We start from the raw sequence: 23,173 nt of genomic DNA on the forward strand, positions 1-23,173 counted from the left end.
TGAGCAATAATGTTCCTCCAAAAGTGAAGGAAGAGTTAGGAAAAGACATTTTAATTTCATTATTAGCCTGCATAAACTTTTTATTCATGAAAAACTCACCATTCTCACTATTATTGTGACAACAGAAAGAATCATAAATGTCAACTCAAAATCTAACCCACACCACTCAAAGCAGAATAGTGAATTACTGAGCAATTATCTAAAGACCCCACTTCCACCAGAAATACTATTTCCTGTTAGCCAGCCAGAGGCTTTGAACTCTAGCCAGAGATGCCAGTGAGTGAAGTGCCTCAATAAAAAAAAAAAAAAGAAAGCTGGACAATGGTCAAACCGTTATTATCCAAGTTTCCCACATTTAGCACAAAACACCACATGCATGCACACATGCTTTGGGATTATGACCAACCCTAGTCGATATACTAGGGTAAATGCTGCAACAAACTGATATGCTATAAATCATATCGGAGACAGTGCTTCCAATTCAAGCAAAATTTGATTAAACAGGTGAGTGCTGGAGATTGCCTGTGGGAAATCATTTAATAAGGGATGAGAAGGACGAACAGAGGAAGAGTCAAAGAAGACAGGAAGAGAAAGAAGAGAAAAAGATAGAGAAGGATTCAGATGCAGTCACAGAGGAAACAGATGTACTGTAATTGTGGTGGAGAATGTATTGGTCACAATGTTTTGATTTAAACAAGGTAAAGATCATAAAAGGCAATGTTGTTGGGAATATCCGAATGATGGAAGACAAAGTTTTGTAACTAGTTATGGGAATCTCCAAGTCTATTAATAATTTTTTAATTTTTTTATGAATTTTTGCAATCAGGATGCAATTTTTATACATAACTATTACGTAATACGAAGTTGAAATTAACTGTAAAAACAAGACTCTGACCATTGCGGATGTAAAATGACATGCACTTTTAAAATATCTGTTATGCCCCTCATTTTTGGTTGATACCTTAAAGATATTTTTAAATAATTGTAGTTCCAAAATTAAACTCCAATTTCCCATCAGAGTCTTTGAATATCCTCTCATCTAATGAAAACCCAGGAGAACAAAAATAATGAAGCTTTAATCTCTTTGAGACTGTTATTATAAAGTTTGTTTGGGTTCTCATAAGATTAGAAAAGTCAAGAAGAATCAACCTGATACTTAAATTATAAGCAGAGGTGGACAGTGACGAAGTACATTTACTTGAGTACTTTACTTAAGTACACTTTTTGGGTATATGTACTTTACTTGAGTATTATTTTTTCTGGAACCTTTTTACATTAACTTTACTGCATTTGAAAGACAAATACCGAACTTCTTACTCCACTACATTTCTGTCAAGGTCCTTGAGTAGAAAGTAGTTATGTTAGTCAGGGCATGATTTTTTTCTGTCTCTAAAACGTGTCACAACGAATGGTTTGAAAGTTTTGTTTTCATGGCAAATAAGTATTTCTGTTTTGCTCTTTGTTAAAGCAGTATTGTTGTTGAGCAGTTATACAGCTATGATTTTTTTCTGATCAGTCTATATTTAGTGCATGAATGGATACACATAGATGTGTACTTCTTTTGTGGGGGTGATAGGAGTGTTAAATAAAAAAATGAAGATGATTATGGCTTTTTAAAGAATTAAAGAATTGTCTTTTTTTATCAATTCAGTTTTTTAATTTCTAAAGGTTTTGTAACAATCTAAAAGCTCTTAATTCCACAGATACTTCAAACTGGTCAGTGTATTCAGGTTGCTTCGGAGGCATAAGGTACTGTAACAATGCAACAATAATAAAAACAATACATTGACATTTACTTTTTACTTTTGATACTCAAGTACTTTCAAAAGCAAGCACTTCTGTACTTTTACTTAAGTAAAAATCGGTCTTTTACAACTTTTACTTGTAATGGAGTAATATTTGACCAGTAGTATCTGTACTGTCACTCAAGTAAGGAAGTTGTGTACTTTGTCCACCTCTGAAAGTATGTTTTTGAAGCATTAAGTAGAATTTGGGGTCAAACACAACATGAGGCATTTCATGAAAATTTCATTTCATCAGTTGGATACAGTTTGTTTTTCTCTCCAGAGAAAAGTAACAACACATATATAATAATTCACCACCAGACAGACAGACAGATCATCTGACTTTAAAACACTTTTTTTTAGATACAAGCATCCTTTTCTCGAAGAGTAAATTATGTTCAACTATTTGGATGGCACAAACACAAACACACACACACACACACACACACACACACACACACACACACACACACACACACACACACAAGCACTGTAGCTCATGCTTGGTGTGAAATGAATCCCACACTTCTTCCACACTGGCATTGGGATGGTTTTGTCAACACAATCCAAAAAAAGTAACTTTTGATTTACTTTCTGCTTCAGTGTTCCGCCACGGCATCCAACTGAAGATGGAGGAGGAATTGGGAGCCTTCAGCAATGCACAGCACAAACAGAGCAGAAAAATGAGAGCGAAAAAGAGAGAGAAAAAGGCTCTGCAATTAAAAGAAGTTTGCTGAGAAACCTTGGAGGCTCATTCATCATACCCAAAACAACACAGGCATTCCGGCCCGTTGAGTGAGACACAAACACCATCATGTTCTTCTTTTTAAAGCAAATGTGTTTCCACAAGCACCCTTTTATAAAGAACCCTGTCTCTCTCAGGATGTTCCAGGAAGAAATGAGCTGTTGCGTGTTCCCTTTCAAGGGAACTCCCGTTGCGTCGAAAAGCTGACGCTATGGGAACGCTTTGCGTGATGACGTCTTGAAGCACATGTAAAATCAGTCCAATGGTGTGGCGGAACGTCAGAGGCGGGTGACGTCACGTACCAGGAAGCTATAAAAGCCGGCCCGAAACAGAAAACGAAAGCTTTCTGAGTCTTCAGTTGCGCTCTGTGTTGAATCTGTCCTTGTTATTTGGTGTTGTCTGTCTATATTATATATATATATTCAGTATGGCGAGCAAGCAGCAGTTTAGAGTGTGTGTCCATCCCTGCCCGCGTTATTTAACGGGAGGTGATACTCACACTCTTTGTGTTGTTTGTTTGGGTGAGGAGCATGCCCAGTCAGCACTCGAGGGTGGTGACTGTGTGCATTGCGACGCGCTTCCATTGCGCACGCTCCGATCCCGCTTGGCTCGGTTCAATCCCGATCGCGTTCCCGAGGGCTCGGGTCCCGCCGCGGCTGAGGCTCGGCGGCGATCTCAGACCTGGGGTTCGCAAATGGATCTGTCAGTGGATGTTGAGACGGGCTCTGCCTTATCTCAGCATCAATCTGACAGATCCAGTGCCTCTCATCAGGGTGTGGAAGCACGCATTGCGGTTTCTTCCCCCACGATAGAGGCACCAATACTGCAACTGTCCAGCTCTGAGGAGTTGGATGTTGTGAGTATTGAAGCTGAGTCTGAGGATTCGCCACCTCAGTCTCATGCGTTTGAGGAACTGCTCGATGTTATTACTAGAGCAGTTAACAGACTATCTATTGAGTGGCCAGAGGATAGGCAGGACGTTCGTTCGAAAAGTAAGCTCGACGAACGCTTCCTGCCATCTCGTACACAGCCTCAGCGAAGAAGCCTTCCGTTTTTCCCCGATCTCCACACCGAGGTGTCGAAATCGTGGGGAAAACCGGTTTCATACAGAGTGTATGCACCACAAACATCCCACTATTCTTCCATTCACAAATATAAAGAATATGGTTATGGGGAGATGCCGAAGGTGGAGGAGACGCTTGCGAGCTATCTCTCTCCAGCAACGGCATCTTCCCTGAAAGCTCCTTCACTTCCCTCTAAGCCAGTAAAATTCACATCATCTCTGGTTCATAAATCGTATGCAGCCGCTGGTCAAGCTGCAGCGTGTCTGCATACGATGTCTATTATGCAAGCCTATCAGGCAGAATTATTGGGGGATTTAGAGGAGGGCGGGGGAATTGGTCCTGACACAGTGGCTGAACTACGCAGAGCCACAGATCTGTCTCTCAGGGCCACCAAGGAGACCGCTAAATCAATCGGGCGGTCTATGGCAGCCCTGGTGGCCACTGAGAGGCATCTGTGGCTCAATTTGAGCGATATAAAAGAGAAAGAAAAGCACGTTCTCTTAGATGCTCCGGTTTCCACTGTTGGTTTATTTGGTGATGCAGTAAACAGTGCGGTAGCTAAATCTCAGGAAGCTGCTAAACAGGCAGCTGCATTACAAAAACTTCTCCCCCGCCGTTCTTTCATTGAGGCTGCTGAGCGGGAGCAGCCTCACTCCTCTAAAAAGAGCGCTGAACATCGTGCCACTCAAAAACAGAGTGTGTCCTCTCGTGCTCCCCCACAAAAATCTCGGGGACACGGAGGGCGCTCTCAAACCCAGCAGTCTTCGAGGGGTAAAACGGATCTGCGGACCGTTATTACCGCCAAGAAGGCTGCTGGGAAAAAGTCCTGATGTCTGAGGGCTCAGGACAAATGAGGGTAGTCCCCCCGAAGCAGAGCGGTTAACACCTCTTTTCACGGTGCCCGTCTCTCTTCGGTGCCCTCAGGGGACCGTTCTGCCAACCCTGCCACCTCTGGTGTTACAGGGCGCAGCGGTCTCCGGCGAGCACATATCTCAAGGTCCACCCGGAAACGTAGTGGCCTCGGGATGCCCGCCCCCTCTGAGGAGGGTGCTAGAGCAGTCTGTTTGGTCGTTCCCTGCCGGTGCGCCGTTACAGGGCGACGAACCGACTACTCAACAGCAGGAGAAAAATACGGTGCCGTCTCTCTTCGGTGCCCTCAGGGGACCGTTCTGCCAACCCTGCCGCCTCCGGTGTTACAGGGCGCAGCGGTCTCCGGCGAGCACATATCTCAAGGTCCACCCGGAAACGTAGTGGCCTCGGGATGCCCGCCCCCTCTGAGGAGGGTGCTGGAGCAGTCTGTTTGGTCGTTCCCTGCCGGTGCGCCGTTACAGGGCGACGAACCGACTACTCAACAGCAACAAAATCCAGAAACCAGTCTCGAGAGACTGGTACCTCTAGTAGAATCTTTGACAGCGTGGAAGCTACTGTCAAATGTTTCTCGTTGGGTCCTGCAGACCGTGGAAAAAGGGTATTAGATACAATTCTATTAACGCCCACCGCGGTTTATGGGGGTCCTGCCCACAGTGGTGGGCCCCGAGCAGGTTCTGGTTATGGAACAGGAAGTAAACACTCTGTTAGAGAAAGGGGCCATAGAATATGTACCCCCCTCCAACAGGAAAACCGGGTTTTACAACCGGTACTTCATAGTTCCAAAAAAGGACGGGGGATTGCGTCCCATTTTAGATCTTCGAGTTCTGTACGAGTACATGCAACTCAAGTTCAAAATGTTAACCTTGAGACAAATCGTGCCACAGATCAGGTCCGAGGACTGGTTTGTCACGATAGACCTCAAGGACGCATATTTCCATCCGTCCGTGTCATTGGAAGTTCCTGAGGTTTGCTTTCGGGGGCAAAGCATACCAATATCGAGTTCTTCCATTCGGCCTAGCTTTATCACCCCGCACTTTCACCAAATGCGTGGATGCAGCTCTGGCGCCTCTGCGCCTCCGGGGTATTCGCATCACGAACTACATCGACGATTGGTTGATTTTAGCTCAGTCGCATTAGATGGCGGTTCAACATCGAGATGTTGTTCTCGCCCATATGAAAGAGTTGGGGTTACGGCTGAACGCCAAGAAGAGTGTGCTTTCTCCATTTTAGAGGACCACTTTTTTAGGCGTGGTTTGGGATTCAGTGTCGATGCAGGCGCGCCTGTCATCGCCACGCTTCGATTCCATCCTGGCAGCTGTGAGAAGTGTAAAGCTAGGCCAGCTACTCACTGTCAAACAGTTCCAGAGACTGTTGGGTCTCATGGCAGCAGCTTCCAACGGGATACCTTTTGGACTGCTGCACATGAGGCCCCTGCAGTGGTGGCTCAGGACCAGAGGGTTTTTCCCCGAGGGGCAACCCATTTCGCACAATCAAGGTCACGCGGTGATGCCTACGTGCCTTGGTTATGTGGAAGAAACCTTGGTTCCTGTCCCAGGGCCCAGTGCTGGGAGCTCCTTGTCGTCGCAAACTGCTAACGACGGATGCTTCCCTCACGGGTTGGGGAGCGATCCTGAGGGTCGCTCATCTCAAGGTCTGTGGGAAGACCATCATCGTTCCTGGCATTCTATAGCCTAGAGATGTTAGCTGTCTTCCGGGCTCTGAGGAGCTTTATCACAGGTCTCAGGGGACACCATGTGTAGTACATACGGACAACACGTCGGTAGTCGCCTATATCAAGGGGGTTTGCGCTGGCATGCCATATCCTCTTGTGGTCCCAGGGGAAGTTGCTGTCACTCAAGGCAGCCTACATCCCCGGGGTCCAGAATATAGGAGCAGACACTCTGTCGAGACAGGGGCCGAGGCCCGGGGAATGGTGGCTCCACCCCCGAGGTGGTGGAGCTGATATGGAAATTATAAGTGGATCTGTTTGCGTCTCGAGAGACGTCTCACTGTCCACTTTGGTTCTCCTTCACGCATCCAGCTCCTCTGGGACTGGATGCTATGGTACAGACGTGGCCGAGGCTACGTCTGTACGCCTTTCCCCCAGTTGCTCTGCTCCCGGGAGTTCTGGAAAGAGTTCGCAGGGACCGGGTTTGCCTGCTTTTTATAGCCCCGCGCTGGCCGGGCAGAGTATGGTTTCCCGATCTTGTGTCCCTCCTCGACGGGCATCCTCTGGAGTTACCCGTCAGGAGGGACCTTCTGTCCCAGGCAGAGGGCTCGATATTTCACCCTCGGCCAGAACTGTGGAACCTGTGGGCTTGGCCTCTGAGGGGGCCCAGCTCATAGAGTCAGGTCTCTCAACCGAGGTTGTTGAGACCATTCTACAGTCCAGAGCTCCCTCCACGAGGAAACTTTATGCCCTGAAGTGGAGAGTATTCACTTCTTGGTGTAGTGACCGTCGGTTGGACCCAGTCCACTGCCCAATTGGTACAGTGCTGGAGTTCCTGCAGGAACGGTTCACTGCAGGTCTGACCCCGTCCACTTTAAAGGTCTATGTGGCGGCCATAGGTGCTTACCACAGTCCTTTGGGTGGAATGTCTGTGGGGAAAGACCCCTTGGTATCTCGTTTCCTTCGTGGCACTTGGAGGTCCTCCTCCCTTTCGAAATCGGACCAGGAGGCGAATAATTTGCTTTGCCCTGTTCGGGCGTTAGACGCGTATGTCCACAGAGCTGCCCTGTGGCGTAAAAGTGACTTTTGCTCCCCTAACAAGGGAGGTCCAGTGTCTAAGCAAAGGATGAGCAAGTGGGTGGTTGAGACTATCTCACTGGCTTATGAGGCGGCTGGACAGCCTTCTCCTTTGGCTGTCCGGTCGCTCTCTACTAGGAGTATGGCGGCCTCTAAGGCCCTTATATCAGGAGTATCGTTACAGGACGTCTGTGATGCGGCAGGCTGGTCCTCACTGCACACCTTCGTCAGGTTCTACTCTCTGGATTTAGACTCTACTCTAGGGTCTCATGTTTTGTCTTCTTAGTGCTGCTCACATGATTACACACAGGACAGACATTTGTAGCTATGGAGGCGTTGGTATAGACGTTCCCATAGCGTCAGCTTTTCGACGCAACGGGAGTTCCCTTGAAAGGGAACGCCTCGGTTACGACTGTAACCTCGGTTCCCTGAAGAGGGAACGAGCGTTGCGTCGCCTTGCCATATCTCCTTCATGCCTGTCAGCGCGACTTCAGACTTTACGAAGCTTTCGTTTTCTGTTTCGGGCCGGCTTTTATAGCTTCCTGGTACGTGACGTCACCCGCCTCTGACGTTCCGCCACACCATTGGACTGATTTTACATGTGCTTCAAGACGTCATCACGCAAAGCGTTCCCATAGCGTCAGCTTTTCGACGCAACGCTCGTTCCCTCTTCAGGGAACCGAGGTTACAGTCGTAACCGAGGCGTTTTCTACTTTGATTAATCTTCCTCTGTTTCCTCATTCATTATTTGGTGGTACAGCTTTTGTACTGGCCAGGAGATAAATTATGTCTTATTTCTTAATTTAGTTATTTATAAATAAATGACTATATCAAGAGCTGAGATACATTAGTAATATTTAATATGCATGTGCTCCAGATCTTAAATGAAATGATATCTAAAATTCAAATAAATTAATAATACTTCAAAGTCACAGTACGGAAGAGTTTTTGGTTAAAAATGAACAAAACTCAATATGTATACCTTCAGATGCATCACAACCCATGTTAAAAGTAACTTTGATGGTGTTAGAGAGGCCAAAGTTCCGCAGTGCATCTTTAAACACAAGACATATCTATAGCCTAATAAAGCTGCTTTATTTTACATTGGAATAAATGAATCATGACTGACTACGAATAGGGTCTTTTTTTAATTGTAAATTACAATTTCAGATTTTTCATAATACTGTATCCACTGCACTAGGTGTCAGTATATTCCGACAACAGTCAAATCAATAAGTATAACAACAAAAAATTACTTAGCACACATGTTGACCTCTAACCACATAACCAAATAATGATTAACACAAGATTCTTAAATTAAATGTTGCATGATGTATTCTATGAACCTTTTTTTTTTTTTTTTTTTTTTAGCATCTAAATATCTTTACTTTCAGAATAAAGGCACACTGAGAATCTAATTGATATTTCCTACTCATGAAATGTTTTCATGGACATATAGAAGTGACCTTTCAGAGCCGTTTTTTCTCTTAACACTCTTTGAGTGACTTAAAATCGAGAAAACTCCCCAGATGCACTGTTACTGCTAATGTTGTTCATAGAAATGTGCTAATGTTCTCTAGTCAATTATAGAATAATCAAATTGTAATTACATAATTTTTCTGGGAAATGGATGGCCTCGGGGCCTAAGAATCACTTAATTGTCATGAATGTGCTTTTCGTTGGAAAGTCGTGTGGTGCTCTGTGAGCACAGTGCATCCTGTGTGCTTCATTGCTCTCCAGCAGGCGCACTGTATCCTCGCCCATGATTAAATAATCAATATCAAAGGTCAAACGGAGTGGTGATGTGTCAACCTAATGAAAGTCTAATGACAGTCATTTGCAGCCCATGCTGGACGACCCTGGTTTTGATCAGGAGGAGGAACTGAGAAGAATTTGAAAGCAGAACCACACTGTTTTTTGAAAATGATAATGTACATTATTTTTGCGATCAGTGCCAATTAATCATGTACACAGCTGTGGAAAGGCAAAAAAACATGATTTTGTATGTATAAAAAGATGCTAATTTTGATCATTTTGAAAATAATATTTATGTGTCATCCCTCCATAAGATCAAGCTGTCCACAAATGAGAATTGATTATCAATACACAATCAGACCTGAACAATACAACAACCTAAGAGAGCTGTGTGGCAGGCATTTTCTGATTGACCAACTCGTACTCACTAATAATGTTTGGTGAAGTTCTCAATTTCATTTCTATCAGTAATTGACATCTCATTCACTGTGTAATAAACATGTCTATTAACCAGTTCGACAAAGCTAGAGCAAAAAGGATGGCTGTGTGGCGGGAAGAAAAAAATTAAAACAGAAACAAAAGACTTATTTTGAGGTGCGTAATACTAGCTGTCTTATTTAATCTCACGCTACTCCATTGTTATGGCTTTGCATTTGTGTCTCTTTCTACATTTAAAGCCCAGCTGCAAACAATTACCACATCAACACATTGACGGATTTATACACGCACCAATTAGATCATGGGAGGATGTGGCCAGCTTTATAAGAATAACATTTGTTTTTCTATTTTTATTCTATGAACCCTAATTTAATGCATATAAATTGAAATGTTTCCTATGTGGTAGAGGAATTGGCAAATTTTGTATCATTTCCAAAATAGCATAGTATTCTTGTGATTCCATTTCCTCTGCTCAAACAGAGAGGAAACAAGCCCTCATAATTAGATCGTGAGGCGTGTAAACAGCAGGGCCAGTTCAGCAATAGAAATAGAAATGGATGAAGCCTGATTATTTGTGTCCTTGTTTGTCTCTCTCTTACCCAGATCCAGATGTATGGCAGGAACAAAAGAGTTCAGGAAGAACATAAAGATGACCACCCCAAGGACAGTCAGACACTTGACCAGGAGGATTTTGTCAGTTATTCTGTGCTATAAAAGACCATGAAAGATAAATTTTAGAGACCATACAGAAAGAAACATGTCTAATACCTATTATGCCCTCTAAACCAGAGTTTCTGGTGGGTTGCGATCCACAGGTCTGTTCAAATTGGATCACTTATGGGAGTGGAAAAAAAAAACCAATGCTAAATTGCAAATATTATAATGCTAATCATATAATGGTATATAGTTAGCTTTTCAGGCGAACTTTAACAAGGGAATAAATGCTTTGAAAGCACCTAGAAGCATCTTTTGTTTATGACATCAAAGGTCATGTGTCCAACTAAACCAGAGTACATTACATACAGATTTAACTGCAACAAGCCTAAAGATAGAGTGTCCTGACCACAATATGTTTCAGTGAATTATTGGCTACTAATCAAATATAAAACCATCAAATTTCAATTGATGTTTAGAAACCAAACTATAAACACTGTACACACTTCTGCAGTTGTTTATGCGATTATTTATTTATTTATTTCCCTATTCAGTCAATGTTATGCTTATGCAGTTAATAATAATATTATTACATTAATAAATGTAAATTTGTATGTACCGGTAAGTGTGTTAAGGACATTTTGTTTATTTTTGTGCAAAATGAATGAATGAATGAATGAATTTATTTATTTATTTATTTGAGAACCAGTGATATAAATGCTTTACTCCACTGGAAGTTTCTTATCAATTAATAAGATAACATCGGAAAGATAAGGCAAGGTTATCAGAGAGGTACAACACTTAAATCTTAATGCAGCCTTGTTTTACCTTTTTTTGCAGTTCTTGAATATTTTGCTCCCAGTTTTTGTCTTCCTGTGATATTTGCCTGTGAAAATAAAGGAATAAAACAGAATGGAGTGTGTTAATACATCCTTTCAGCCAGCATGGACACCTACAAATGAGTAGAAGAGGTGACTTCATGTGGTCACCCCGAACCTTTTCTACTCAGCATGTGAGGCTATAAATGGCTTCTGTGATCATTCTATCTCTCATCAAAGCAAACCACAAGCCCCACAAAATCACAAGCAGAACTAATCGAATTTCTTTAGTTAAAAGAAACATTTCTGATAACAAAAAAATAAATAAGATACTGTTGAGAACAAAATTATTCTGCTTGATTAAAATTTCAGCTCTCTACAAGAACTTTAGAGGGCCTACACAATTGAGAACAAATAACTACTTTTTTTTTTTACAGGTTAATTATTTTTCATTTATCATCCTGTGCTTCTGGGTATGTGCTACTGTCAGACAGTACAGGTGTCATGCAGTGGGAATGGATATATTTTGGACCTGAAGTGTTTTCAAGTGACCTGATACCAAGACAATTATCTTAATAATTTTTGGAGAGACTCGGAACAGCATATCTGTCTTTTATAAATCTGATAAAACTAAAGACTCTTCGGAGATATAAAGGATGCAATACTACTCTATAGGTACTCAAGATTAACATGAGATTGGCAGAAATTCATAAAGTTATGTCCCCTTTAAACACCCCTTGTGCATCGGTGTAGACAGACTGCCTCCATTTTAACCAGACAGACGATGAAAAGAATGGACTGAGCATGAGTGTAGCACCTCTGGAAGGTCTTGAGCTGCTTGCGCAGAAGGCTTTCAAGATTGAGCACCTTCTGCATGAGAAGACACTTGACGGCAGTCTCTTCTCGGCTGGCAGGGTTAATGCGATGGGCTGTCTGCCTCCACACCAGAATCTCATGCTTCAGTTCTGCAGGGCGACACAAATCATGATAAGATAAAGGGTTCAGCAGTAGAACAGACAAATACGAATTAAGATAAGAATTTCAAATCTATTTCAAAAAAATTTAAATAAATAATAAAAAAATGGGAAGAAACCCACTGTAGTAAGAAACAGATAACAAGAACTATTAACGATATGGATTTATGGTCAAACAGAGCCAATCCAGAAAAAAAAGAAAGGGAGGGATAATTGTAACACATTTGTTATCTCATTTATTCAGATTATTTTTAGCCCAAAGCTTTGCAATTGGACCATCTTTGCCATGTCTGTAGTCGTAGTGACTATGACAATTCATTTCATAACTTCATTTACCCGGATACAGTTCAATGCAGACAGGCCAATCTCAGAATTTTTTTTAAATACTGTGACTGAATTAGGAACCAATAACGGTTTAAAATGTGAAGAAAAAACAATAGTTAAATCTTAAAGGGATAGTTCACCCAAAAATGAAAATTCTGTCAGTAATCACTCACCTTCAAGTTGTTACAACCCCATAAGACTTTCGTTCATCTTCGGAACACAAATTAAGATATTTTTGCTTAAATCTGAGCGCTGGATCACTCCTCCATAGGGTTCTATGGGATCGAAACTTGCCGGCCCAGAAAAGTTAGTAAAGACATTGTTAAAATAGTCTAAGTGACTGCAGTGGCTCAACCTTAAGTCTATCAAGCGACGAGAATACTTTTTGTGCACAAAAAACACAAAAATAACAACTTTATTCAACTATTAATTTTCTTTTGTGTGGGCCTCAGTGAATTCACGTAGTGTAACAGCGCAGCGCTTCTGGGTTGTACGTCACCACGTAGGCTCACGCATCACACACGACCAGCGTCGGCCAATAGTGAGCCTACGTGGTGACGAAAAACAGCTGTGCTGTTACAGTACATGAATTCACTCAGACAAATTTCGATCCCATAGAAGCCTATGGAGGAGTGATCCAGCTCTCCGATTTAATCAAAAATATCTTAATTTGTGTTCCGAAGATCAACGAAAGTCTTACGGGGTTGGAACAACATGAGGGTGAGTAATTACTGACAGAATTTTCATTTTTGGGTGAACTAACCCTTTAAGGCTGACCTGAAGGGGTCATAAATTGAGAGATGAAATCTTTTGAAATACAAGAGGTCATTGTACTATAAAATGTAATTGTACAGAAAATGACTCGTTTTAGATTTTATAACAGTATGACGTAAAAGTGTAATGAAAGACTCCAGAAGAAAATCAGTGCCTACTTCTACATCAGTGCCTCTTTAGCCCCGCCCACCGATTCACACATGTCATTTAGTAGTAATTACAAGAGATGCAAACACAGGACCACTCCAACAATAAAACAATTGAGATCCCTTTTAGGATTGCAAGACGTTTTGCAGGGCCAGTTTGTGGGAAAACATAGTCATTGCATTGCCTTCCTTGTGATCCTAACATTAAAAAAGTGTGGATGAACTTTAGAACTGAAGTTCCAGATCGCGGCAGTAAGAAACTGTTCTTTTCTTCGCTTAATTTTACTGCCGACATATTTTTAAACAAAACACAGTTCAGTGCATACTTTTCAGAGAGACTGAAAATAAAAGATGATGCAGTGCCGACTATATCGGATCCGACAGCAATGTTGCAACACAAGAGTGTGAGTAACAATGTTTTAAAAAATATGTCACTTGCTTTGTTTATGTTACTTTGCTTTGTTACAAATCATTTTATATGTACTGAGTATTTATACAGTAGCGCCACAGTCAAACTGTGAATAGTTGTGATTTACTGTTGTTTCCTTTGCTTTGGAATTTATGGGGTTAATGCATTGGACTATTTTTGGATACGGAAGAGGATGAGGATGAAGCACAGACTAGGCAGTTACAAAAAGAATGGAGAAGGAAAGGAAAGAGAAGATAAGGGAGAAGGAAAAACAAAGATATACAATAGGCACGGATTTGTACTAGTCCTTCAGCATGACTTCTCACCATGTGATGGTGAGGCTGCTAGGAAAGCTTTCCAGAAGCTAATTGACACAGTAATGCATCATGCCGAGGGCCTGGAAAACTATATCAGCCGCACAGCAGGTTTGATTTTTTCGAAAGTGAGGCTCTGTGGGGACTTAAGGCTATACAGAATTAGAAATTGGACTGGCATTGAGTGGTCACCATCAGGCCTAGTGGAGGTCTTTCGTTCCAGACGCAGAACTCACGGGGAACCGACAAGCCGATAATTTAAGTTCTGTTCCTTACAGAGCAGAGTTCTAAAACTTTGCATCAACTCCACACCGACCAACACTCTCTCATTGTGTTAGCCACCCAATAACCCAATAATCACAGGAAGAAGGGGGAGATTTGCATTCTGGCTGGTGCTAGTCCCATGCTGATGTTGTCTCAAAGGGAAGACAATCCTCACAGTAGGCAAAGGCCAATGGTGTAGGAGACGTGTAAAGCGTACCTTCCTGCCTTCTGAGAAATACATTTTTTCAGTTGCTTGTCTGTCATCGAGTATTTATCTCTGAAACAACAGGCACACGCATCCGGTGTGACGCATCCATTCGTGCAACCTGCTGGTTGTTTTCAAAATAACAGTTCTTGTGTAGATGTTCGGTAAGCATGAACAGATATAATTCACTGTTTCTAATTTTAAATTAAAATTCTCTTATCTTAATGACAAGTTGATGTAGTTATACTCTAAAATCAAATCAATCAAATTCAATCAAAAATGACATTAAAAAAAACAATTGCTCCCAAAAGGATTTGTTGAGACTGTCTTGGCTGCAGTATGGGGAGAGTGATTCTTTCAAATAAAAAGTTATTTAATAATAAAAAAAAAATTAAAGCTGCAAGCAGCATTTACCAGGGTTCAAGCATTTAAGGCCTTTAAGCATATAATCATTAAAAGACATTAAGTTTTATTTAGCAAGTATATAACCATCTTGATCATAGATGGAAAATACCATTTACCGCCAATACAGGCAATTTACCATTGGAAATATATGTTTATTAAAGGTTTACCATGTTTTACCATGTTCTTGTCTGATTTCCTTTGTTTCTAGCATGATTTACCATAGTTTACCATGATTTACCACAGTTTACCATGATTTACCATAGTTTAGCTTGATTTACCATAGTTTAGTTTGATTTACAATGTTCTAGCATGATTTACCATGATATACCACATTGTAGTATGATTTAACATAGTTCACCGTGATTCTAGCATAATTTACCATAGTTTACCATGATTTACCATAGTTTACATCGATTTGCATGTAATAGGATGGTTTACCGTGATTTACTACGTTCTAGTATGATCTACCACAATTTACCATAACGAGTCTAACCCTAACGAGAAATAACGAAAGAGAAACACAGAAACTACAACTGACTTCATCTACAGCCTTAGATGAAATCAACTGAAGATAAAAGAAGACGTTAAATCTCTCAAGATCTCAGCAGAGGAGGATTGAAACTCCACAAACAGCATTACCAGCTTCACTTATTACTAACCAGTTTGACTTTATTTCTGTCACGCATCTACAGAAGTTGTTATGTAAGGGATACTGTACTCACAATGACTGTTGTGAATTAGAGGCATTAAATGTTAAGCCATTAAAATCTAGTTTTTTTATTGCCTTGTTAAATAAAAAGAAGATAAATGTCAAAAATAAGAATGGAAAATAAAAACTGATCTTAAAAATCTGTCTAGTTTATCTCTTATCTATTTGACATGAGGTCGACCAGTGGTTGTTTTGCAAAGTTTCATGTAACGTTAATCTATAGATTAGATTAGATTAGATTAGATTCAACTTTATTGTCATTATAGTTCTCAAAGACCCAAGGTCGGAGGCATCTAGATAGGGGTGTGATCCTTTTGGGAAGGGTGTGTTTGTTTTGGTGATTTCAAATGTCAACATCATTGAACATCAACATTCAAACACACTTCAACCAAAACACAGCATGTCGCAATCTGTGACGAAGCAGGTGAGAGCCATCACTGCCATAAAGCGGGTTGTTAAAGCTTCCCGGGGCAGCAATTTTTGAATTTGTAATGAGCGTGGGATTTGACGTTTGGGGTCGCTGCTGAGAATGAAGATGAAGATCGCTGAATAAAGTCTAGAATTTGGGTCTGTTCCTCGCAAACATACGGATTCTAAATATGTAGATTATAGATCACAAATAAAATGTATTACTTTTGCAAATTTATGTTGCATTTTGGCGTATTTTATGGTTCTATTGTCAGTCACAGCATAGGACATTACTGAGACAACGCCTTTTGTGTCCCACGGCAAACAAAATAAAAATCACAAGGTATACAATGGTTAAACGATTACAGAAATTCTATTCATATTTCAAAACGAGTTTGCAGCAGAACAGAAGTCAAAGAACAGAGCGAAATGTTATCATTTCAAATAAAGTAGATAAGAAAACTGCATTTAATAAATGTGACTGAAAACAATGTCATTGATATGACAACTGAATACAATAGAATCAAAATATTAATGCAACTATCTTAATATTGATGAATAACAATTTGTACACATTTGTACACCTAAAACTTGCTCATACGTAAATTATTTACGTTTTAGTGCATGCAGTTAATACTTGAATATTGTACGTTTCAGTGTGTATGAAAACGCAAGTAAATATATGTGGGGTTTTGTACTACTTTCTCATCTAGCCCAAACTTGGAGGTTATAAGGACATAAAACTGCTGTGACACTGGGCTGATCAGCATGCAGCCATCCACCAACATGCTATTTCACAGAATCAAAGGATGACTCAAAGTCCTGGTTTAAATTGGATGATCAACCACTGCGTGACTCTAGAAAAGGCTTTGTGCTTTCCTCAGATAATGACTTATGGGTATGGTGAAAGCCTCTCTGGGAACCTCAGAGCCTGTATTCAAGACTGTGAACGGCTGAAATGAGTAGATTATTATTAAGGAGCTATTGTCATACTTCAGGTGTGTGAAGGAGAGCTCAGGTGTGGAGGTGTATGGGAGATGTGAGGAGTTGGTCAATGTGGAACAGAGGGAGCAGCTGCTCAAGAGGCTAATGACCATCTATAGAGAGAGCTTGACAACTGCAGGAAGACTCATCGGATTATTTTCTATATTTATTTACACAACCAAAAAAGACCAAAAATAATTTAAGTAAAAAATTATCCAGAAAAAGCTAATCAAATGCATATATATAAAAATTATATTATCTTAAATGAATAGTTCACCCCAAAAGTGAGCTCTTTTAAAAGTGGCTATTAAAAATAGCTCATTTTACTAATGCGTTTTGATCCTTGGAATTAATACATCCCAACCTGAGGACCACTGAAAGAGGAAGAGACTGTATGGAGGCGCGTTTGATTTCACATCACAAACTAGAGGTGACATGAGTTTCAACCACATCAGTAATTTCAAGGCAGGTTAATTGAGAGTGCCATTGTAGATTAATAGCTCACTGATGCTTGAGTAGATAAAAAAACAAGGGTGAATGTGGAGAGAAGAAGAGTGGATAAAGGGAAAAGAGTATGTAGGCTATTAATAATGGTCTTGACTGAGATCAGAAAACATCAGAGTATTTTAATTTAATCTATGAAGTGAAAGGACAATATGCATTTTAAGACAAAAACTAGCTTATAGAATTGTATGGATAGCTATGTCAGTGTATAACATGTTGTGACAGTGTTATATCTCACATTTTAAACAATTTATCATGCAAGCTGCCTAAAAACATAATAATAAAATAAAATAAAATAAAGTAAAAGAATAATTAAAAGTATACTACATTTAAACTAGTCTAGCTGAAATCATTCAAATAAAATTTAAAACAGAATAACAGTTTTCATTCCTTTTGGGTGGGTTTTGAGTCAGTTTTGGGCTGGAAATATCTTTGGGACCTGGCAACCCTGACAAAATAAGATATTTTGAAAAATATTTAAGTTTTTTTTGGGGGGGGGGGACTTTCAGTGTATGGACAGAACGGTTGAAACATTCTTCAAGAATGTAAGACGGAAGTCATGCAGCTTTGGAACAACATGAGGAGGTTAGAAAATGTTGTCAATGTGAAGTCGGTGAAGGGGAGGAAATTGTGATATCTATTAGTACGTCTATTTGTTTGTCCATTAATTTCAATGACTGGTCAGAATAAAAAAATTTAAAAAACGAGAAAATATATTAAATCCTGTTTGCTAAAGAAGAGGGGAAGAATAGAGCATGGCTGGGCTCTCAGTGGAGGTGGTGATGAAGCAATGACTCCCTAGGTGAGAGTGGTATTGACCTATCAGTGTCTATGATGGCTTTATCGGCCTTTCTAGCTGTGTTAGCACCTTCACACTTGGGCTGAATGTGTCCTGTTCCAACAGAAAGTCATAAATACACAATTCCTTGACACATGACCCATTTCAAGCAAGTGTTACACAATGGTAGATGTCAAAATACAAGTAAAACATACAACCTGACAGGCTGATTACAGTACAACCCTAACCATGCTCTAACATGCACTTTGTTAGCATGTATTTTTGCAGATAATAATATGAGAAAATTATTTATTGAAAATATTTTAATCAGTTGCTATAAAATGTGCTATCTTTGCTCATGAGCAGTTCTGGGCACAGACATTTTGAGCAAATCACCTGAACTCTAAATGTGACCAATCACACCACAAGAACCCACATTTCCAAGCCCTTCATTAGAGACTATGCTCAGCTGTGATGTGAAGGGGAAAAGAAGAGGCCAAATAAATAAATAAATGTTCCTTGAATATATATATATAAATAAATCAAATTAAAAAAATATATATAAGTAAATCTTCAAAATACAAAATGAGTTTTACAACATCTACTGTACCAGCATGGGTAAAATGGGCCATGCTAACCAGGCAAACCTTGACCCCTCAAAAAACATATAAATAAGTCCTGTCTGAGAGTATTGCATAAGTCTAGGTCTTGAGAGAGGTCATCTACGACAGGATTTATGTATTTAATACAGACGCGTTAAGGCTTTCAGCACAGGCTCATCCGATAAGAATAATGGAAATATCAGGGAAAACAGCCTGAAGGGTACAGAGAGACTAAACGCATCAATGTGATCGTGGGAAGTGCGGGAGGAGGGGGGGGGGGGGGGGGGGTGGAAAATGATGTATTGCTGAGGTTATAATCATCCATGAAAGGGTAGACTGTGCCTATCCCAGTCACAGGGGCTCAAAGGCCAAATGTAAGGAGCTTTGGATAGGATATGAGATTTGGTGTAAATAGTGTATGAATGGTGTATGACACTCGTTCACATTCTCATGTAGGAAGAACTGCTGTCAACAAGGAAGATCAAGTGTTCCCTCAACCACTCTATGGTTTTTAGAAATGATTGCTCATTCTTTAAGATCTAGGTCAATGGGATTATGAATAAATTTTTCATTGTACATGTCAGAACAAAAGCGCTTGAATCATAAAAGAAGGAAATACGAGTTTCTCCGCAGTACACTTGAGGATAGATCCAAGTGATTTTGGGAAACCTGATGCACAGGAACAGAGCAGAATAAATTAATACTCACCCACGATTTCGCTGGATTCCTTGTTGTAAAGTTTCTTATTCCAGTACAGCATTCTCAGAAAAGGAAATGAGGTCAGCAGCACCAGACAGATTCCCAGGAACATGTAACCCGTAAAGGACGCAAAGTCAATCCCCTAGAGGAACAAGAGGGTGGGTTAATTTTCACCCCTTTAAAATGCAACTACAGTGAACTTGTGCAGTTAATTTGCTGCGGTATTTCATGAAATATATTCTAAAGCACTAAGTAGAGATCACATCCACTTTACTGGCTCTCCATATAATGTGGATGGAGGCCTTGATTACATTTCATCAACAGAATCATATTCCCCATTTAATGCTTGCATCTTGATGCATTTAAACACTTATATAAGATTTAAATGAGCACCTGCATGAGGCATAAATCCTCTTAAAATGCACTTGACTATTTATTAATTATCATTCATATCAAGAGCATACAGCCCTCTCTGCTAAACATCTAGCTTCAGATGATATTTCCTTGCCTGTGCACCTCTCATTATAACCAGATGGCATCACATTTTAAAATGCCACCACTGATAGAGATGTGTTAAATAGATCTGTGTGGTCTGAAATCTAATCCTACGACTTATCTCCCAATATACGGTTGGTGTATGACCCATTGTAGTGAGGTATTTATGGTTGTTTACGCAATGACATACTTGTATACAAGCAGTACAAGGATATTTTACAGAGAGAGAGAAAGGAGATCTGACACAAAGGGAAGTTGTAACAAGGCTATTCTGACACAAAATCACAAATGCTTGTTTTTGTATGTTGGTTTAAAAAAAAAAAACTATTTTAAAATCGTCTTAAGATACCATTATATAGAAATTATTTTTAAAACAAAACCATGATTGAAACAATGTAGTAATATATCATCATCATGTTTTATATATTGCAATTAAATATAATTTATTATTTAATTATTTGTAAGTCAGAACAATGATTTGTATTTTTGTATGCCACTTTTGCTGTTTCATAATAATATATATGCTTGTATGCATAGTTTTTTTTTTGTGGGGGGGGGGGGGGGGTATATCAGTATAACATCCTAAAGCAGCTCAAGGTACTACCTCCACCCTAAAAACAAAACCATGATTGAAAGGATAAAAAGGGTCTTGTATGATTTAGAAAAATTAAAAATTAAGATCCGAGCAAACAAACAACATGTCTAATCTCAGATGCCAGACAAACGTGAATGGAGACAAAAAGACATGAGACTGGTATACAGTGACCTCTACAGGAGATCAAGAAAGAGAGAGAGAGAGAGAGAGGGAGAGAGAGAGAGAGAGAGAGAGGCTGAAAAGACAGGCAGGGCAAATTAGAGGATCACTGCAAGACGATGGGAAAAACACAACTTTTTTTTTTAAACAAAATTCATTTAGCATTTTCACGTTATCATTCGTGAAAAAAATCATTATTTTGAATGGGATCTTTTTAATTAAACTGTTAATACGCTTAGAAAAAGTCTGAACTATTTGTTAAATGTTGATTCAACCTGATCCAGTCCTTCAACTGTTCAAGAATCAATCTGATCCGGTGCTTAAATTCAACTTATTGACTCAGTGATCATAGAAGTTTCAGCATTTCAGAGGTTTGAAATGACATGAGGGTAAGTAAATTATACAGAATTTTCATTTTTGGGTGAATTATCACTTTAAGATTCAAATAAAGAATAAAATATTGCAAGTTTCATTAAAAAAAAGTGTATTTATATATATATATAGTTCTTTCTTTCTTAACTGAACATATTCCATCATAAATTAAAAACTATTTCAGCGATAGTTCATTCTTCATTTAATACATCTAAAGGCCAAGAGCTTTATGATGTCTGAACCTACTCAAAATAAGAGGTATCCTCAGATTCGCTCAGGCTATCTGGGCTTGTGGGGATCTGTCGATAACATTTCATTAAAGCGGTCCTCTGCTTTATTCCTCGTGGACTTCCTGTGCTGTTGAGCTGAATGTAAATGTAAATGAATGCCCTATCATACAGAGTAGATGCATAAGTCCTCATTACTTTGTCAGTAATTCAGTTGCAGATAATAGGCAGTGTTTGTGAATATTTCTTTGTAAATTCTCGTTTTGTCCGACAGGCATGTTGTGATAATGACTTAGACATGTGTAAATGAGACCTCCCCTCACTCTATTTCTGTTGTCACTGTCCCACTTTTATCAGCCAAGAAAATAACTTCAAAAAGCAATGGAAGTGGGAGAGAAGAGGGAATGAGAAATAACTATGCAAAAAGACCTTCACTGTTGGCGCTAGCTGATTAGTGAGCAGTCAGGGGCCACCTTCAGACTAGAGTCCGCCAAAGCCTGTCTGCCTGGGGCCTGGAGAAGTGCTGATTGACAGCTGAGATTTCTGAGAGTGTGACTGACAGCCCAGTAGATGCCAAAGAGAGAGCGACAGCAGGGTGTACAAGATGTCTCCTCAACGACCCTGAAACACTCCTTATGCCCAGCCACAAAAGTCTGATCCACAGAGAGCTCCACAGATGGATGCTTGACTGACCAAATGGCAACATCCCTGCTGTAGTGATCCTGTCGAGACCGATTGGGGGGGGGGATTTCAACTCGCACAGCCCAAACAAACAGAAAAAAACAAACAAATAAACAAAGAGGCCACAAGTACAAGATGTTCCGTCATGACTGACGGAAATAGATTTCCATTTCCATGCCTTGGAAATGTAGGGGATTTACAAGTTGTGATTTCTTGTTCTTTAAAATACTTTAAAAGTCACGCCATAATTTCCCAATTGCTTTCCATTTTCCTCTCTCTATTTAACATCCTACTTTATTAATCAAAAAACATAAAAAAAACATCTAAGTTGAAAAGGGGCCTTGTCCACACTAATACGTTTTCGTTTGAAAGCGCATCTTTTTCTCTCCGTTTTGGCCTTCCATTCACATTGAGACGGTGTTTTTATTAATGAAAACAAAGCTTTTTGAAAACGCTCTCCAAAGCGGATAAATTTGAAAACGCTGTTTTCTCGCTGTAGTGTGGACTGTCAAAACGGAGGTATTTAAAAACGATGACATGTGACGCATATTGTACCAATAGATATTCATGTTTATACTGGTATTGTGCCTGTTATGTGCTATTCACTTTCACACTGTTGCTAAAATATGTTACTTTGTACTGTACACTATTCGTACTCACATTTGCTGTCCTGCGGCAATACGAGCAGTTGCGTTTTAGACCAAACATAACAGTGACTTAGTGTGACCTGGACGCATCAGTTTATGGTGAGATATTTTGCTAAATAAAATGATCCTGCCAGAAGAATTGCGTGATGACTACATTATTTATTTTTCCGTCTGTATAATCTCAGTGAGCTTTTGTGAGGTTTTACGCATGTGCAGTAAGGTGTATTTAGCCTTTTCAGGAATTTTCCAAAGGTTTCTCATTCACACTGAAACGCTAGTGTGGACGGAGAGCGTTTTTAAACAAAAACGCCATTTTCAAATGTATCTGGATTAATGTAGATGTAGCCTAAATTTGGTCAGCATGCTGTCATTGATCATTTGCTTTAAACTGTATATTCTTTTTTTCTAAAAATGTATGTTATTCACTATGGATGCATTAAATTGATCAAAAGTGACAGTATATGTTACAAATATATTTGGTTCTTTTGAACTTTCTATTCTTGGTATTACAGTATTACATTTTCCACAAAATATTTAAGCAGCACAACCAAGTATTACTGTTTTGACTGTATTTCAGATCAAATAAATGCAGCATTGGTCAGCTTTAGAGCCTTCTTATAAAAA

The 23,173-nt window shown here is 39.9% G+C and overlaps 1 protein-coding gene and 1 long non-coding RNA gene across 4 annotated transcripts in view; one reads left to right on the plus strand and one right to left on the minus strand.

Moving 5' to 3' along the window:
* Positions 1 to 23,173, minus strand: part of oca2 (oculocutaneous albinism II) — a 97,385-nt gene that overhangs the window by 35,294 nt on the left and 38,918 nt on the right. Inside the window, exons 15-18 of the mRNA XM_082137239.1 lie at positions 19,383 to 19,515; positions 11,692 to 11,839; positions 10,885 to 10,942; positions 10,002 to 10,110 (exon numbers count right to left, since the gene is read on the minus strand). Coding sequence (XP_081993365.1) covers positions 10,002 to 10,110; positions 10,885 to 10,942; positions 11,692 to 11,839; positions 19,383 to 19,515 — 448 coding nt within the window. The remainder of the gene's footprint in view (positions 1 to 10,001; positions 10,111 to 10,884; positions 10,943 to 11,691; positions 11,840 to 19,382; positions 19,516 to 23,173) is intronic.
* LOC309474711 lies at positions 378 to 9,904 on the plus strand. Of its 3 annotated transcripts, XR_014197402.1 has the most exons (4): positions 382 to 504; positions 1,704 to 1,749; positions 2,388 to 2,694; positions 7,912 to 9,904. It is a non-coding gene; the product is annotated as an uncharacterized lncRNA (long non-coding RNA). The 3 variants fall into 3 exon arrangements; XR_014197400.1 differs by lacking the exon at positions 1,704 to 1,749 and having other exon boundaries at positions 378 to 504; XR_014197401.1 differs by having other exon boundaries at positions 380 to 1,749.

The sequence above is a fragment of the Leuciscus leuciscus genome (genome assembly GCF_965113295.1).
Source record: "Leuciscus leuciscus genome assembly, chromosome: 14".
In the NCBI taxonomy this organism is placed as follows: Eukaryota; Metazoa; Chordata; class Actinopteri; order Cypriniformes; family Leuciscidae; genus Leuciscus; species Leuciscus leuciscus.